The following is a 17,993-nucleotide window of genomic DNA, read 5'->3' as shown; positions in this document are numbered from 1 at the left end:
CTTTCTTGAGCAGGGGGACCTTGCGGGCGCTGCCGGATTTCAGTCCTTCACGGCGTAGTGTGTTACCAATTGTTTTCTTGGTGACTATGGTCCCAGCTGCCTTGAGATCATTGACAAGATCCTCCCGTGTAGTTCTGGGCTGATTCCTCACCGTTCTCATGATCATTGCAACTCCACGAGGTGAGATCTTGCATGGAGCCCCAGGCCGAGGGAGATTGATAGTTCTTTTGTGTTTCTTCCATTTGCGAATAATCGCAGCAACTGTTGTCACCTTCTCACCAAGCTGCTTGGCAATGGTCTTGCAGCCCATTCCAGCCTTGTGTAGGTCTACAATCTTGTCCCTGACATCCTTGGAGAGCTCTTTGGTCTTGGCCATGGTGGAGAGTTTGGAATCTGAATGATTGATTGCTTCTGTGGACAGGTGTCTTTTATACAGGTAACAAGCTGAGATTAGGAGCACTCCCTTTAAGAATGTGCTCCTAATCTCAGCTCGTTACATGTATAAAAGACACCTGGGAGCCAGAAATCTTTCTGATTGAGAGGGGGTCAAATACTTATTTCCCTCATTAAAATGCAAATAAATGTATAACATTTTTGACATGCGTTTTTCTTGATTTTCTTGTTGTTATTCTGTCTCTCACTGTTCAAATAAACCTACGATTAGAATTATAGACTGATAATTTCTTTGTCAGTGGACAAACGTACAAAATCAGTAGGGGATCAAATACTTTTTTCCCTCACTGTACATACAACATGCATACAACATACAACGTGTATACAACATGTATACAACATACAACATGCATACAACATAGACTGGTCATTTCTTTGTCAGTGGGCAAACGTACAAAATCAGCAGGGGATCAAATACTTTTTTTTCCTCACTGTACATGCAACATGCATACAACATACAACGTGTATACAACATACAACATGCATACAACATACAACATGCATACAACATACATACAACATACAACATGTATACAACATGCATACAACATACAACATGCATACAACATGCATACAACATGCAACATGCATACAACATACAACATGTATACAACATACGACACCAGGAACATTATTTCTGCGGCCTTTCCTTATGCGCACACGGGGCGAGAGTTCAAGCAGAATGCACGACAGACACGCGAATCGTGAACGTAACCGGTCACACCATTCGCGCAATTAGAGTTTTACTCGCGAGGATTAACAGCAAATCCTTTCGCACGATTGTCATGTTCGTCACTGAAACGTCACAAAAAAATCTACATTAAAGATATATATTTTATATTTCGGAACTATCGCACAATTAATTCCTCTTGACGCGTCGTGCACCGAGCCAAATGTGTCATGTAAAAGCTAAAGGCGCAGCCCTGCAATATCTTGCCCGTGCCGCTGCTGCCGGAAAGACGTCCACTTAAAAACCAAAGATCCTAGAGGGCATTTGGCCTATACTCTTTGGTTCTATTCGGTAAAGTCACGTAGGTAAAAAATAAAACAACAAAAAAAAACAAAAAATCACGACGTTTCGGCCACAACACAAGCGGCCTTCATCAGGTGAAGGGATCAGGCTGTCTCGAGGACAGCGCTGGAGTGTAACACAGCCACGCTCAGACCGCGGACCTTTAAGCTGTGTGCGAGGAAACAAGGTGCCTTGACAAAGAAATTAGCATAAAAAATTAGCATTTGATTGCCCGACTTAGCATAGCAGTGGTGTACACGCGGGTGCACATGCCGATTGGGAAAAGTGGTTGGGGAGGAGGGTGTCACGAAACTAGCTCCGTTGTTTCAACTGCCTGCCCCGCCGGGAGATAGGAAATCGTGCATAGAAAACGTCCTTTGAAAAAGAAAAAAAGCGCAACGCAGAGACACCCGAAACTACAATGGTTGGCGACTCGACAATTGCCTTCGGTGAGTCTATTTAATTTTGAAAGCGTTGCAACGTGCCACACCGATCCCAATATGCGGGGAGCGCGTTCGTCGCTTGCTCTGCAAGGACAGTCGAGGCGTGCTCTCGTTACCCTTGTGTAAACATTCGTCAGCATGTATTGACGTCGCAAAACGCAAGGATGTGTCGGGGGTCGGGGGGAGGGTGGAGGGTGGGGTGGGGACTTCATCCAGCAGTGGTTCGACCGTGTACATTTTGAAATTTTTATTCAAAAAAATAAAAAAGTGCGCGTGAGTGTGTAATTCATTTCTAGATTTTAAGCTTTCGTGACTGCAAGGATCCATACTCTTTGGTTCTATTCGGTAAAGTCACGTAGGTAAAAAATAAAACAACAAAAATCACGACGTTTCGGACACAACACAAGCGGCCTTCATCAGGTGAAGGGATCAGGCTGTCTCGAGGACAGCGCTGGAGTGAAACACAGCCACGCTCAGACTCCAGCGCTGTCCTCGAGACAGCCTGATCCCTTCACCTGATGAAGGCCGCTTGTGTTGTGGCCGAAACGTCGTGATTTTTGTTGTTTTATTTTTTACCTACGTGCCTTTACCGAATAGAACCAAAGAGTGTGTAATTCATGCTCATATATACACCTGGGAATTAATTCACGTGTGCGTGTACTTGTGTGTCTGTTGGTACACGTGCATTAATGCCAGTGTGTGTGTGCGCGCGCTTGCATTTGTGTGGGGAGTATGTCATGGAACGGTTAGCGAGCTGCGCTAACAAAATCCGGCGACCCGATTTCGACACCCGCTCACGGCCAACACCAGTGACGATTATTTGAACCGGTCTAGGGCCTGGCCTAGGTCGACTCGGCCTCAAATGAGTACCTGGTGCGGGCCGTTGCCATTTTTGCAATGCATTATTACATCGCTTTGGCTCAAAATGAGACTGCGTAAGTGATGCATCTGTATGTTCACATACAGAGGCTGCGTGCAAATTTCACGGCCACGTCAAAAGCCCGCTGACGGACAAAGTGAAAGGAAAAAAGGGGCCGTGATCTCGACGCGATTCGACGTCACTACCCCGTGTTATCGCACGCACGCAGGAACACGAGGCCAAGCATGAACTCGCGCGCTTAACATCTGCCTGGCAGGAACTAGTGTGTTTAATTTGGTTGCCCAATGGCAAGTCCGTGGGGTTACGGTGAGGGCAGGTGGCATGCGGGGAGCGAGGGGGGCGAAGTGTGTGCGTGTTGAGCGACTGTGCGCCGGCCTCGGAAAGCCTCGGAACATTCGGACACACAGCCGGATGCTCACCTGGGTCAGTGTTTTTCTACTGCAAGATTCAATTATTATAAAACATTTTTTATGAATTCCAGGAATATCTGGCCGGTCCACATATTCTTTGGCGAGGCTCAAATACATTTTTCGGTGGACTGAAATATTTCTTAAAATATGTTCAAGATATTTTTTTGTGGAAGATTAATATTCGAAAACCAGAGAGCTTAAGGGTTGCCACGACCAGAAATTGTGGACGATTGGCATGGTTGGTACTTCGAGAGCCTCGGACACATGCCGGATGCTTGAAATACCAGTGTTTTCCTGCTGCAAGATTCAATTCTTATTTTTTTTTTAAATGAGTTCCACGAATATCGAGCCGGTCCAAATATTCTTTGGCGAGACTCAAATTAAATTTTGGGTGGACTGAAATATTTGGAAAAATATTTTGATAGATTTTTTTGTTGTAAAAGTAATATTCAACAACCAGCGAGTACAAGGTTGCCACTAACAGAGCGTGTGGGTGACTGGCACGGATGGCTTACTCCTAGAGCCCTGGAACATTATGTCACATGCTGAATGCTTGCCAGGACAGAGTTTTCTTACCTTATGATTAAAATAAATAAATTCCAGGAGTATTTAGCTGATCAAATATTTTAAAAGGCTCAAATACATTTTTGGGTGGACTGAAATTATTTTGGAAAAATATATTCAAGATATTTTTTTTTTGGGGGGGGGGGGGGGAATAATAATAAATTAATTTCCGAAAATCTGAGTTTTGTGTTCGACTGGCACGGACGACTTATTCCGAGAGCCTTGGAACATCAGGGCACAAGCTCGCCGGGGCAGTGTTTCCACTTGCAAGATTCAATCTTTTTTTTTAAATGAATTCCAGGAATATATGGTCTTTCTTAATATTCTTTGGCGATGCTCAAATGCATTTTTGGGTGGACTGATTTTTTTTTTAAACATTTAAATAGCTATTGTGTTTGGATGATTATTCATCTCAGAAAACCTGAGAGCCCAAGGTTTCCCCTACAAGAGCTTGTGGTGGACTGGCACGGGACGATGGGTTCACCCATTGCACCACTCGTTCCGCTACGGGTACCTTTTGCGCGTTTTCCCTCCTTTGACTGCGATCCCATCCGTTAGTCCTCGACCACCGTCCATCGCCTCTGCAAGCAACGTGTCCTGCCCGAGCCCAATTTGTTTCTTCATCCTATGCGGCCTTCGTCTATATTTTCTTAAAAATATAAAAATCGGGAATCACACTTTTCGTTTTTTTTAACTACAAAAGAGGCTTGGACCATAAAAAACTTGTTGTGTTTGAAATCCTGCGGCATGTCGTGTTGGCTGCATTTGATCGGCGGTCAGCCACCTCCTTATCACTCCTCTATCGCTATCACCGTGGATATTGTTCCCTCGAACTTGACTCGTTGATTCCTCCACTCTATACTGATAACTCGGTCTCCCAGACACGGACTGTTTAATCTTACCCGCATCGTGTTCAACCACCAGGCAGCAGGTGAACTCTCAACTATTATCTGTTACATCTTCGGTCGCGCGCATTTTGTTGCTGGCTTTGACATTTTGGGTCGTTGGGCTTGTGTTCAGTAACGTAATGCAGCAGTGTTGACACGGAACTTTTAAGAAGGGCATACATATATTACTCGATCCCCTGGCTAAAATGTGATGTTTACTCGACATGAATTTAAAAGTGTTTCCCTTTAAAATGTTACATGTTCATGGTTGCCAAGTTGCATTAATAAGCCTCTTGTTAGCAAGATGTGCACATCAGATTATACATCAAACGCTCATTTGCATGGCTCTGAAGCGTTGCGTATACATTGCTAAATATATGTAAAAAAAAACACACGAGTGCAGCCCCCTGCGCTTGCTTGCTCGCGCTATTGCTCTGGTGGAAGAGCGTGCACTCAGACGGGTCGGTCTCGAGAGGGCATTTGGACCGACCCCTTCCGCGCTCGCCAGAGGGAAGGGATGGGGAACACTCGACTTCAGCCTCGTCACACGACCCGCGCATCGACTCACTGCGGCGCACTCATTCGTCTGTGCTGCTTCGTGGACAGAGGTTGGTGAAGAGAGGCAGTGCCGGATGAAGCTAGTGCGGGGCCTGTAGCATATGTTAGACAGGGGCCCTAAATCAATCAATAAGCAAATAAATAAATGAATGAATAAATAAATACATAGATATTGGAACACAAATTTCACTTGAATAGTAAAGTAATTGTGGTTTTCCCTTTGCTATACAGCCGGATAATACGACAAATCGCTAACCTTAAACACCCACTGGAAGGCGGTATAGTACTAAAGTAATAGAGCAAGGGCAGAATCACTGAACCGGAATTGATCGCTTGAAAGCGTTTAGCGCGGGGCCCTTGAAAGTGCGGGGCCCGTAGCTACTACTACACACGTAGCTACTTGTGCTACTTAGGATAGTGGTGGAGGGGCAGGGTGGTGGGTAGCGGAGGGGGTCGTGGGCAGAATGAAGAAACTCGCCCCTCCATTGGTTCAGCGAGTGGGATCTCCGTGGAGCTCCTCTAAAGCGGCGTTCTTCATTGCAAGGCCCACCAGGGGCCACTTGTGGTTCTTTAGAAACTCCTTTTTTGTTTCCCACATAATGCACTAGCTTGATACGCGGTGGTTTGGCTGCTGCAGTTCTTTCTTATAAAAACAAATTCCCCTCCCTTTATTACTGCTAATCCTACATAATACACGAGCATAATATGACTTTGAGACCCCCCCCACCGCCTACACATTCCGCAACGAGTGACTAACCCCATATCTGCATTTGTCATCAATATGCTAAATTCCTCTGTTGATATGTAAACTCCTTTGTCAAGGCTCTCTCCTCCTCCCACCCAGCTTAAAATACGCTGCCAAGCTTAGCAGTGTTCATTAAGACGCTGTCTTTCCGACAGCTCTGTTTCTTCACCTGAGGACGGCTGCTTGCGTTGTGGCCGAAACGTCGTGAGAATTTTATTTTATTATGTTTTATGTTTTTTATTTTATTATTTCCCTTCTACGTGACTTTACCGAAAGAACCAATAAAATTAACCCTTACTAGTTGGCTGTGTCGGGTGGTGGTGGGTTTTAGCGACACATTTATATATTTTCGCGATCTAACCCTAAAAAAACCCCTCTATTATACTCTTTGTTTTTTTCGGTAAAGTCACGTAGGTAAAATAAAATGTAAAAGAAAAGAAAACAACTAAATTAAATCACGACGTTTCGGAGGCAACACAAGCTTCCGTCTTCAGGTGGAACAGTCACAGCAAGATAACTGCATCAAGTGGGGAGTTCTGAGACCCTCCAGCTTATATACAGGTTAAGGTGGGGGGGGGGGGGGGGGGAGCCAAGCAGGGGGCGATGGACGACGATGGCGTGCGGGGCTAAGTTAATTCGTCTTTAGTTATGTTGAGGGTGCGGGGGAAGCGATGGTTCACTGCACTATTAAACTAAACTATTAAACTAAACTATTAAACTAAGCTATTAAACTAAACTATTAAACTAAACTGTTACACTAAACTATTAAACTAAACTATTAAACTAAACTATTAATCTAAACTATTAAACTAAACTGTTAAACATAACTATTAAACTAAACTATAAAGTAAACTATTAAACCAAGCTATTAAACTGAGCTATTAAACTGAACTATTAAAGTAAACTGTTAAACTAAACTATTAAACTAAACTATTAAACTAAACTAAACTATTAAACTAAACTATTAAACTAAACTTTGAAACTAAACTATTAAAATAAACTATTAAACTAAACTGTTAAACATAACTATTAAACTAAACTATTAAACTAAACTATTAAACTAAACTGTTAAACTAAACTATTAAACTAAACTAAACTATTAAACTAAGTCCATGGAGCCATCCAGATATACAAACATAGACACAACTTCAACCGAGAGGATGGTTTTAAATTGAGCAACCATTGGAAAGATGTCATCAACCAAGTCAAAACTTCAGCTACCTTATAAGCGCACAGACTTTTTTTAAACCATTTTTTCATTGCCCCCGTGCAGTGAATCGCTTCCCCTGAACCCTCAACATAACAAAAGACGGATTAACTTAGTTTAATAGTTTAGATTAATAGTTTAGTTTAATAGTTTAGTTTAATAGTTTAGTTTAACAGTTTAGTTTAATAGTTTAGTTTAATAGTGCAGTGAACCATCGCTTCTCCCGAACCCTCAACATAACACTAGACGGATTAACTTAGTTTAATAGTTATGTTTAACAGTTTAGTTTAATAGTTTAGTTTAATAGTTTAGTTTAATAATTTAGTTTTACAGTTTAGTTTAATAGTTTAGTTTAATAGTTTAGTTTAATAGCTTAGTTTAATAGTTTAGTTTAATAGTTTAGTTTAATAGTTTAGTTTAATAGTTTAGTTTAATAGTTTAGTTTAATAACATAGTTTAATAGCTTAGTTTAATAGTTTAGATTAATAGTTTAGTTTAATAGTTTAGTTTAATACTTTAGTTTAATAGTTTAGTTTAATAGTTTAGTTTAATAGTGCAGTGAACCACCGCTTCCCCCGAACCCTCAACATAACTAAAGACGGATTAACTTAGCCCCGCACGCCATCGTCGTCCATCGCCCCCTGCTTGGCTGCCCCCCCCCCCCCCCCTTAACCTGTATATAAGCTGGAGGGTCTCAGAACTCCCCACTTGATGCAGCTATCTTGCTGTGACTGTTCCACCTGAAGACGGAAGCTTGTGTTGCCTCCGAAACGCCGTGATTTAATGTAGTTGTTTTCTTCGAATTTAAATTATATTTCACCTACGTGACTTTACCGAAAAAACCAAAGAGTATGAATCCTTGCAGTCACGAAAGCTTCAAATCTACCCCCTCTATTATCCATGCAATCCTGCTGGGTGGATAAAGGCGAGGTGGGGGCGGGGGGGAGGAGGTTTAAAACATTTGCACACCAATGTTTGAACTGCCAAACCGGGAGATCAGATCGAACCGGCGACCTCTGGATTGCAAGTCCGGTGCGGTGCCGACCGTTTCCCGCAAGCAAAGCCTCTTCTTGTGTGTAAGATGCGCGCGTGAGATATACTTCACGCCAAAGGTCATTTGCACGGCTGAAAAAGCACCGTGTACAGGGAACTGTCGAAAGAGATGAATTTGATCGAGCGCGTTTAGAATGATAAATCGGAAAAAAATACATATTTTAAATGTGTTTTTGGGTGAACAGAATACTTTTTCATTTATTGCGTCTCATTACAGTGAGTTCTTATCTCAGAACACCTCCTACTTCTAGAATTCAAGGTGGCCTTGACCCCATTAAATAAAAACAACCCATCCCTCTCGCATACAACTACTCGCGTGCCCAAATCTGGTCTGATTTTGTAAAACAACCATATTTTTTAAAGCCCGGTTCGTACTTGGATGGAAGACCGCCTGCGAATATCAGCACCTATAGGCTTGTGCTGCAGGCTGGCCTGGAAATGGCAGTACAACCGTCGAACAAAGGCGGCGGTCACCGCATCGCCCGGCGCTTTCAGATGCGCTTCTGCGGCCGTCTGGAACGCTCTTCTCTTCCGATATGAGGAAGCCACTGGGAGCTGTTCACTTTGAATTAATCTCGATTGAAAACTCGTGTCCTCAGAACTTCTTTTTGGTGTCTAGTTTGTTATCCTTCCCCTGCCCCTCCAATTAGCGCGGTTGGTTACGTACGGTGCGAAAGAAGTCCAACATACATACGGTACAAACATATATACTGTACGGCCCAAAACGTACATATGTCTCGGCAAAAAAAGGCTGATTCCCAATGTGTGGGTTTTCGCGGTTGTGTTGCACAGGTTGTCAATGCATGTGAGGCTTTGTGCAATAAAAAACAAATTAACTTCACGGACGTTTTTTTAATATATATAAAAAATATATATCCGTGGACGTAGGCGGCAAATGTTGAGATGCTGGGATCAGTCGGCTCTCCGACTCGTTTCTCTCTCTCTTTTTTTTATTTTGAGTCGCGAGGCGCGCGCTGTCCTGCGCCAACGTCCGACGTTTCGCCCCGCGTGCGGGGGAAACTTCTCAGGAGCCGAATCCGTTCCAGCAGCATCAAATCGGGGTCACGCCGCTGGGTTTGTCCGAACGGCAGAGTAAAGTGTGTTCCTGGCCTAGCGTTGTGTGGTCCAAAATTCCCCTCTTGCTTGAGGCTCCAGAGCTCCCTTTAGTGGAGGACCTTCTGCCAGCAGGGGCGCAAGCAAGCAATTGCAGGGGCTGCACCTTTACCACTTTCACAGCAAATACTGTATTGTCTTTCTGCAAATGCAATCTCAATGTCCCTTGGGCATCTTCTGCATTTCCCCATGACACTCACATTAAGAGGCTACAATTTTTGTTGTGTATTGCTGGTAAAGCTATACGTTCATTTGGACTGTGTGTATGTACGTTGAACTTCTTTCGCGCCGCGCGTAGCCCACCGTGCCAAAACATAAAGCCTCATCTGTCCCCGCACGCACAATTATAAAGATTGAACAGCCGCCAGGATCGCCTAAAGAGGGCAATGAAAATTAATATTTTCGGGGCCTCAGATACCCCTGTAAAAAAAAAAACGCTCACAACGGCAAGCGATATGCCCAACGTATCCATAATTTTATTTTGTTCATTACTATCTTATGTTTCAAATAAGACACAAACATGCGTAGAAAGCACATAAAGCACGTTTTGCGCATGCAAAAAACCCCACCAGCCTTTCCCGAAGCAGTGCATTATGGTCCCCTTGTCTCGGGTCACCATCAAATAAATCGAGCATCAGCGCGACCGACCGACTGCACCAGCGAGACAGAGATGGACAACTGTGGACCCGTTTTCGTTCTCATTCGGACTCATCGGGAAGGAAGCAGTGCCCCCCACCGCTGCCTAGTCTGTTGCCTCTGGAATCCATTTCAATGCTAAATTCTATGCTAATTCCTTTGTCAAGGGGTAGTCACGAAAGCTTTTAATCGAAGTTTAAAAGTTGTGTTCCTCCTGCGCAATTCGTCCTCGTCGCCGTGCTTGGACGAGGCGACAGCAGGACGATCCGCGCCAGGACGGCGCGCAGCTGGTACGGAGTCGACAAAAAACATGAACGCATCAATTACGATTTCGACTTCCGCTTCTTCGGAACCCCCGGGGTCCCGTCGTGAGGTTCAATTTGCCTATTCGCAGAACCGCTCGTGCAAGGGCGCCCGAAGTGAAGGTGGAGCTCCCACGTTTGACCCCCACGGCGCGTGGCCTGACGATCGGCGACTCAAGCGTTGGGGTTGTGTTGCCTATTCTTTGGTTCTTTCGGTGAAGTCACGCAGATAGAAAAATAAAAATAAAAGATAAAGCGGATAAAAAACAAAATAAAAAAATAATAAAAATAAAAAAAACCCACGACATTTCGATCGCAACACGAGGGGGCGTCACGTTTGGACTGCTGGGGCGAGCAAGCGGCGGGAGGGATTTCAAGAAGCTTGCCAAGTATTCGAGCTGCCGCGCCTGGAGATCGAATCGAACCAGGGCTACCTCTGGATCCTTACTACGTGTGGATTTTGGTTGATGTATTATTATTGATGCACAACTGACAAACCACCCTCCGCCCCCCCCCCCCCCCCCCCGGGGGCTTATAATGGGAAGTCCCGGTAAGAGAATTACAGATCAAAGAGAAGAACGATCGTGGTGGGAATACAAAAAAAAAGCGGTCGCTAGCACTGAACACCTTGGCCGTGCAGCAGTGAAACACGCTTCCTGCTGCAGATTTTTGCAGGTGGGGAGCTTGCGGCCTAGTGTTCGGAAAACTTGGTGTGAAGGTTTTGTCAAACTGTGGCGTACTTTGATCGTGCATTATTTACGCATTTTTTTTAAAATATATATATAAAATCTCTATGGCATCCGCTGGTGCCTCGGCCAACAATAACTCATGGTCGTATGTGACGTAATAAATAAAACGTGTATTGGCTGAGAGCACGTGTGTGTGTGTGTGTTTATTATTAATTATTTATTCACGTGTGCACATTGTCTGTTTTCTGTGCGTTTTGTCCGAAGAATTACGTGTTTCTGTGTGTGTGCGCGCGCGCGCACTGTTCTTCATACGCACACAGCCTTGAAATGCGGTGTCATTTTTCTGGAAGACTTTTGCTGGGTTTTTTTTCTTTCCAGGATTTTTCTGTTTAAGATGTTTTTCTTGTTCGTGTTTTTGTTTTGTTGAGGTTGCACCCGAGTCAAGAGCCGCATGGCTCACGGGGTTATACCTTCCAATAAATGAAACTGAAATAAATAAATGAATGAAACTGAAACTGAGGTGGTGTCAAACATCGATTCGGGAGATCACGCAGCACCTACGGAACCGTGCGTGTGGGAGGTTGTTGTTTTTCCGTGTCTGTGTGTGGTATGCGATAGTGTAGCGGTTAGCGCGCTGCGCTATGAACCTGGCGACCCGGGTTCGATTCCCGCTCACGGCCAACACCAGTGACGATTATCTGAACCGGTCCCGGGCCTCCCCTAGGTCGACTCAGCCTCAAATGAGTACCTGGTGTGGTGTGTAAACATTGCCACTAGGGAGACAAAGGCGGTCGGGCGTGGTGCTGGCCACCCACCCCCTCGTGTACCGTTCCGGCCTTCATAGGTGCTCGCTAACAGCACTTGCCCCTACAGTCTGTTAAGGCTATATGGGGGATCTTTGTGTGGTATGCAATGGGCTCACGCGTGATCTCTCCAGCCACTTGAGTGCACTGCATTAACAGCAATAAGGGGCCGTCCATAAATGACGTCACGCGATTTTGGACGATTATTGACCACCCCCCCACCCCCCTTTGTCACACGACGTCACAAAAAGTCAGACCCCCCCCCCCTCTCAAATATGACGTCACAAAGCTCTGCCCCCCCCCCCAAATAAAAAAAACATGCTTCAAATCGCTTTAAACTATTGTCATTGTAGTGCGTATTTAATGCGGCGCTGCACTCTGATGTTGTAGGAGAAAACATTTATAAAAAAAAGTCTATTTTATTAAGTAGAACGTGTTGTCTATATTTATTTAAAGTTGCGCATTTTGATGTGACGTCACATTTCTCACACCCCCCCCCTCCTCCCCTCGTCACACATCGTCACAAATATCTGACCCCCCCCCCCACTTCCCCAGGTGCGTGACGTCATTTATGGACGGCCCCTAAACACATACAGTATTAACTGAATCGAATCACCGCCCCTGAATCGCGACGACAACTTAACGGGACGACTCGTGAAAGCCCTTGCACTGAACACCTCTGAACTCACCCGCCCGACCGCACGCGTCATGTCGCCAGTTGCCTCCTGGCGATGGATGACCACGCGAAGCCCCCCGCCGCTACTGCTGCTGCTGCTGCTCTGCTGCTGCTGATGCTGCTGTTGCCTCTGCTGTCTCTGCTGCGCGTGCCACTGTTGCTGTCTCTGCTGTTGCCTCTGATGTCTCTGCTGCGCGTGCCACTGTTGCTGTCTCTGCTGATGTCTCTGCTGCGCATGCCACTGTTGCTGTTTCTGCTGTTGCCTCTGATGTCTCTGCTGCGCGTGCAACTGTTGCTGTCTCTGCTGTTGCCTCTGATGTCTCTGCTGCCGGTGCCACTGTTGCTGTCTCTGCTGTTGCCTCTGCTGTCTCTGCTGCGCGTGCCACTGTTGCTGTCTCTGCTGTTGCCGCTGCTGTCTCTGCTGCGCGTGCTCCTGTTGCTGTTTCTGCTGTTGCCTTTTGATGTCTCTGCTGCGCATGCCACTGTTGCTGTCTCTGCTGTTGCCTCTGATGTCTCTGCTGCCCGTGCCACTGTTGCTGTCTCTGCTGTTGCCTCTGATGTCTCTGCTGCGCGTGCCACTGTTGCTGTCTCTGCTGTTGCCTTTTGATGTCTCTGCTGCGCGCGCCACTGTTGCTGTTTCTGCTGTTGCCTCTGATGTCTCTGCTGCGCGTGCCACTGTTGCTGTTTCTGCTGTTGCCTCTGATGTCTCTGCTGCGCGTGCCACTGTTGCTGTCTCTGCTGTTGCCTCTGCTGTCTCTGCTGCGCGTGCCACTGTTGCTGTCTCTGCTGTTGCCTCTGATGTCTCTGCTGCGCGTGCTCCTGTTGCTGTCTCTGCTGTTGCCTTTTGATGTCTCTGCTGCGCGTGCCACTGTTGCTGTCTCTGCTGTTGCCTCTGCTGTCTCTGCTGCGCGTGCTCCTGTTGCTGTTTCTGCTGTTGCCTCTGCTGTCTCTGCTGCGCGTGCTCCTGTTGCTGTTTCTGCTGTTGCCTCTGATGTCTCTGCTGCGCGTGCCACTGTTGCTGTCTCTGCTGTTGCCTCTGATGTCTCTGCTGCGCGTGCAACTGTTGCTGTCTCTGCTGTTGCCTCTGATGTCTCTGCTGCGCATGCCACTGTTGCTGTCTCTGCTGTTGCCTCTGATGTCTCTGCTGCGCGTGCCACTGTTGCTGTTTCTGCTGTTGCCTCTGCTGTCTCTGCTGCGCGTGCAACTGTTGCTGTCTCTGCTGTTGCCTCTGATGTCTCTGCTGCGCATGCCACTGTTGCTGTCTCTGCTGTTGCCTCTGATGTCTCTGCTGCGCGTGCCACTGTTGATGTTTCTGCTGTTGCCTCTGATGTCTCTGCTGCGCGTGCCACTGTTGCTGTTTCTGCTGTTGCCTCTGCTGTCTCTGCTGCGCGTACCACTGTTGCTGTTTCTGCTGTTGCCTCTGATGTCTCTGCTGCGCGTGCCACTCTTGCTGTCTCTGCTGTTGCCTCTGATGTCTCTGCTGCGCGTGCCACTGTTGCTGTCTCTGCTGTTGCCTCTGCTGTCTCTGCTGCGCGTGCCACTGTTGCTGTTTCTGCTGTTGCCTCTGATGTCTCTGCTGCGCGTGCTGCCGCTGTTTGCTATCTCTGCTGTTGCCTCTGCCGCTGCTGCTGCACCTGCTGCACCTGCTGCCGCTGTTTGCTGTCTCTGCTGTTGCCTCTTGCCGCCGCTGCCCACTCTGTTGCTGCTGCCTCTGCTGCGGCTACGTGAAGGGGCGACGTGAATTCTCGACGGCAGGGAGGGCCATGGAGAACCGACGATCGGGCAGTCATCACGCGGGTCGCGATCACAACGAAAGTCTAAACTGTGTGCCGTCAACGTGATCATTAGCACCGCGTTATTAACACCGCTCTATAAGAGCTGCGTTTTCGGATGCGATGGCTTCTCGGTTCTCGGAACCCGCAAGAACGAGTCCGCACCTTGTTTGGATTTTCAGATCGTTTGCATCGTGTAGTAAGTTCACGTGGCCTCGTGCTTAGCAGCAGTGATGTCACCTGGTGCCACGTGGGCACCGCTTTTGGCGAGTAAAGGCACGGACGAAAAGCGATACAATGGGGGGAAAAACACTCAACACATTCGTAAAATATATATAATTCGGGCAATAACCCTTCTTCATAGGAAAAAATATATAATGATCTAATTTCCCTTATTGTCGGATCAAAGGGAAGCAAAAAATATATTTCGAATAAATTGTTTTATTAGTTTATGGGACAGATATAAAAAAAACCCACAAGGTTTGTATTGCTCAAAACAATGGGATCACATCCCTACTTAAAACGAAAATTTCAATATTTTTTAACAGAATGCGGTGAGCAGAATATTTTGACTTCTGTCTGGAGACACGAGTTTGCACCACGATGCATTAAAACTCAACATTGCAATATACAATATGTAATGTTAATAAAACACAAGTAGAATCTTTTTGTTATTATTACACCCCACCCCCCACCCCACGTGCCTCGTTTTTATCGGCATACATCAGGCAACGAGCTGGCCAACGTCTCACCGAGAGGCAAAGCCTTGTAAAAAGAACGCGTGTCGCGTTTGCCGCGCTACAACTGTCTGGCACCTGGGGGTTTCACGTCTCTGGTTGTTTTCTGGCGGTGATTGTTGCTCGCTCGCGGATAACATCGCGTTCCCCCTCTCCCTTGAGCAGTCAAAACAAATTTCACGTTCGCGGGGCCAGACAGGAAGGACACTGGACTCAAAACCTCATTGGTAATTATGGACCACCCCCCCCACCCCCCCATAGCCCGTGAGATGGGTTTTCAGATACCACTGCTCGCTCACGCCACTTGCATGCCGGAATAGCCTACGCTAGAGGAAGCTCTAGAAAGGCCCCGCTGGAGTCAGTGCCGGATGAAGCTAGTGCGGGGCCCGTAGCATCTGTAGCTGTTTTTGCTACGAGGATAATCTGGCACTGCAGGCTGGAGGGTGGTATTTTCCGCGTACTCGTCGGCGCTGGCTAGACGGTCTCTTCGAAGAGCTGGGAGTTAGCCCACACACTTGATTAGCTCGCCGCGGCTCGACCTTTCCCAACAACCGTATTAGCCTTGCCCATGGCAAATATGTCCAGGGGCTAAATGATGCCATCGTCGGAGGTCTGCTCGCCACGAGAGGGCTGCGGGAGAGAGTTCGCGTGTGTTTTTTCTTTCTTTTGCTCCACCGTTTGGGTTGCATGGCCACAATCTCACGGCGTGGCTTTGCCGAGGAAGCTAAGAATATGAATGCACATTACAATTCCTTATAGGGGAAACACATACTAATTAACGGATTACTAACATAGCATATAATCACTAACACACATTACAACTAATTGCTAATCTACAACTCATTACTAATCATAACCAATGACTGATTACTAATCGATTATATAATTACAATACCCCCCCCCCTCCGCCTCTAATCACTGCACCTGATATGAGTTAAATGATGACGTCACCCTGCTGCTCTATATAAAACCGGGAGCAAGCGAGGGCTTTACCATTCTGGCGAATTGCCCGATGATGCTGGATGTATTTACCAGCGAAAAGTCGTACTCAAACTGTAAATGTTGTGGATTTACTCTTCAACACACCGGTGGGCTAAAGAAGTGAATTATTTGTCTTTTGTCAACGTGACACTTCTTTTGCTGATTGGCCGTGTCGGGTGGTGGAGGGTTACGACACATTTATAAATAACGCGATCTAACCCAAAAACCTTTATTATGAGTCTCACTGCTGCTCGTCTTTTAACGTTTTGGCGATCTACATACAGCCGTTGTTTTCCACTGCTGTGCCGGGAGATTGGCAACCTCTGGAGTGAAAGTTCAGTGCGCTAATCATTGTACAGCAGCACCGTCCCCGATACACTATATACAGGGACTTCTCTACTTACGAACATTCGACTTACGAAATTTCAGAGATACGAACAAACCTGGTCCGTATGTCCAGTTGCCTGTTCGGACCGAGAGTCGTAAGTTCAACCGCAATAGATTGCGGTGGTGGCATCCACATCTGCAGAACATGAAGAGCCAGTGGCATCTACATCTGCAAAACATGAAGAACCAGTGGCATCTATATCTGCAGAACATGAAGAACCAGTGGCATCTACATCTGCGAAACATGAAGAACCAGTGGCATCTACATCTGCAAAACATGAAGAGCCAGTGGCATCTACATCTGCGAAACATGAAGAACCAGTGGCATCTATATCTGCAGAACATGAAGAACCAGTGGCATCTACATCTACAAAACATGAAGAACCAGTGGCATCTATATCTGCAGAACATGAAGAACCAGTGGCATCTACATCTACAGAACATGAAGAGCCAGTGGCATCTGTATCTGCAGAACATGAAGAACCAGTGGCATCTATATCTGCAGAACATGAAGAACCAGTGGCATCTACATCTGCAGAACGTGAAGAACCAGTGGCATCTACATCTGTAGAACGTGAAGAAGCAGTGGCATCTACATCTGCAGAACATGAAGAAGCAGTGGCGTTTACATCTGCAGAACATGAAGAACCATTGGCGATTACATCTGCAGAACATGAAGAACCAGCGGCATCTACATATAGAGGATATCATACAACTTGTAAAGCCATTCCCCGTGTTTAGTGTACATTCCCTACAGCATGTTTGGAATCGACAGGAGTAAAATTGGATTTACGAACAAATCGACTTACGAACAGAGACCTCTGGAACCTAACTCGTTCGTAAGTAGAGTATTCCCTGTACTGCACTATCATGTTATTGTACCCCCCTTCCCCCTCTGTGCTGTTTGATATCTCTCGCATATGAGAGTGAGAATGCCGTCTCATCTCTGCATCGAATGATCGCAATTCTGTACTCGAGTCTGCCTCCTGTGATAGCTTGTGTTCTCTGAAAACGATATCAAGACCACTACAGGAAGACCACGGTAGCACAGCATCTATGTTTACACAAATAATTGACACAATTCCTGTCCACATAAATACATGTTCTAATGCATTAGCCAATGGAGCCTGCAGGCGAATGTTTTACAATAGCATTTGCAGCAGACTAACACACTACTTAGGGAGTAGTTAAAAAATAAAAAATAACTTATATTCCGCGCAGCTAGACAATTTTGTAAAGCGCAGCTTTAACCTTTTCTTGAACTTTAATTTTAGTTTCCAAGTGTTTGATGGCTTGTAATCACCGCGTCAAGAACGGTCAGAATCGCTTCGGAATGCATGCATGACTTCGACAAAGTCAAATTCCTCCATTATAACTTGCGCATTAACATTTTATTAACATTTTATTGCAATGCCAATGTCACTACTAAAATTCCCTTAACATTTACACCATTACCATCGTCTCCATCTCGGCCCGTTATTCTCTCCTCCCGACACGAACGACGATGCGCCGGTTTTTTTTTTGCAAAAGGGGCCGTCCATAAATGACGTCACGCGATTTTGGACGATTTTTTTACCCCCCCCTCGTCATACGGCGTCAGAAAAAGTCAGACCCCCCCCCTCAATTATGACGTCACAAAGCTCTGCCCCCCCCCCAAAAACCATATTTCCATTTTGAAAATAAAA

General features: G+C 46.1%; 1 protein-coding gene across 1 annotated transcript; it reads right to left on the bottom strand.

Moving 5' to 3' along the window:
- Positions 1-9,735: 9,735 nt before the first annotated feature.
- Positions 9,736-17,775, bottom strand: LOC142905375 (uncharacterized). The gene is made up of 3 exons (XM_076051880.1): positions 17,764-17,775; positions 12,560-14,151; positions 9,736-9,745 (listed from the first exon to the last, which is right to left on the bottom strand). Exons 1-3 carry the CDS (start codon positions 17,773-17,775, stop codon positions 9,736-9,738), a joined length of 1,614 nt encoding a protein of 537 aa, XP_075907995.1.
- Positions 17,776-17,993: the final 218 nt, after the last annotated feature.

The sequence above is a fragment of the Petromyzon marinus genome, chromosome 53, assembly GCF_048934315.1.
Source record: "Petromyzon marinus isolate PM22_M1 ecotype Great Lakes invasive population chromosome 53, UKy_Petmar_22M1.pri1.0, whole genome shotgun sequence".
Lineage (NCBI taxonomy): Eukaryota > Metazoa > Chordata > Hyperoartia > Petromyzontiformes > Petromyzontidae > Petromyzon > Petromyzon marinus.
Note: the sequence above shows the minus strand (reverse complement) of the source record. Positions and strands in the feature narration are given on the sequence as shown.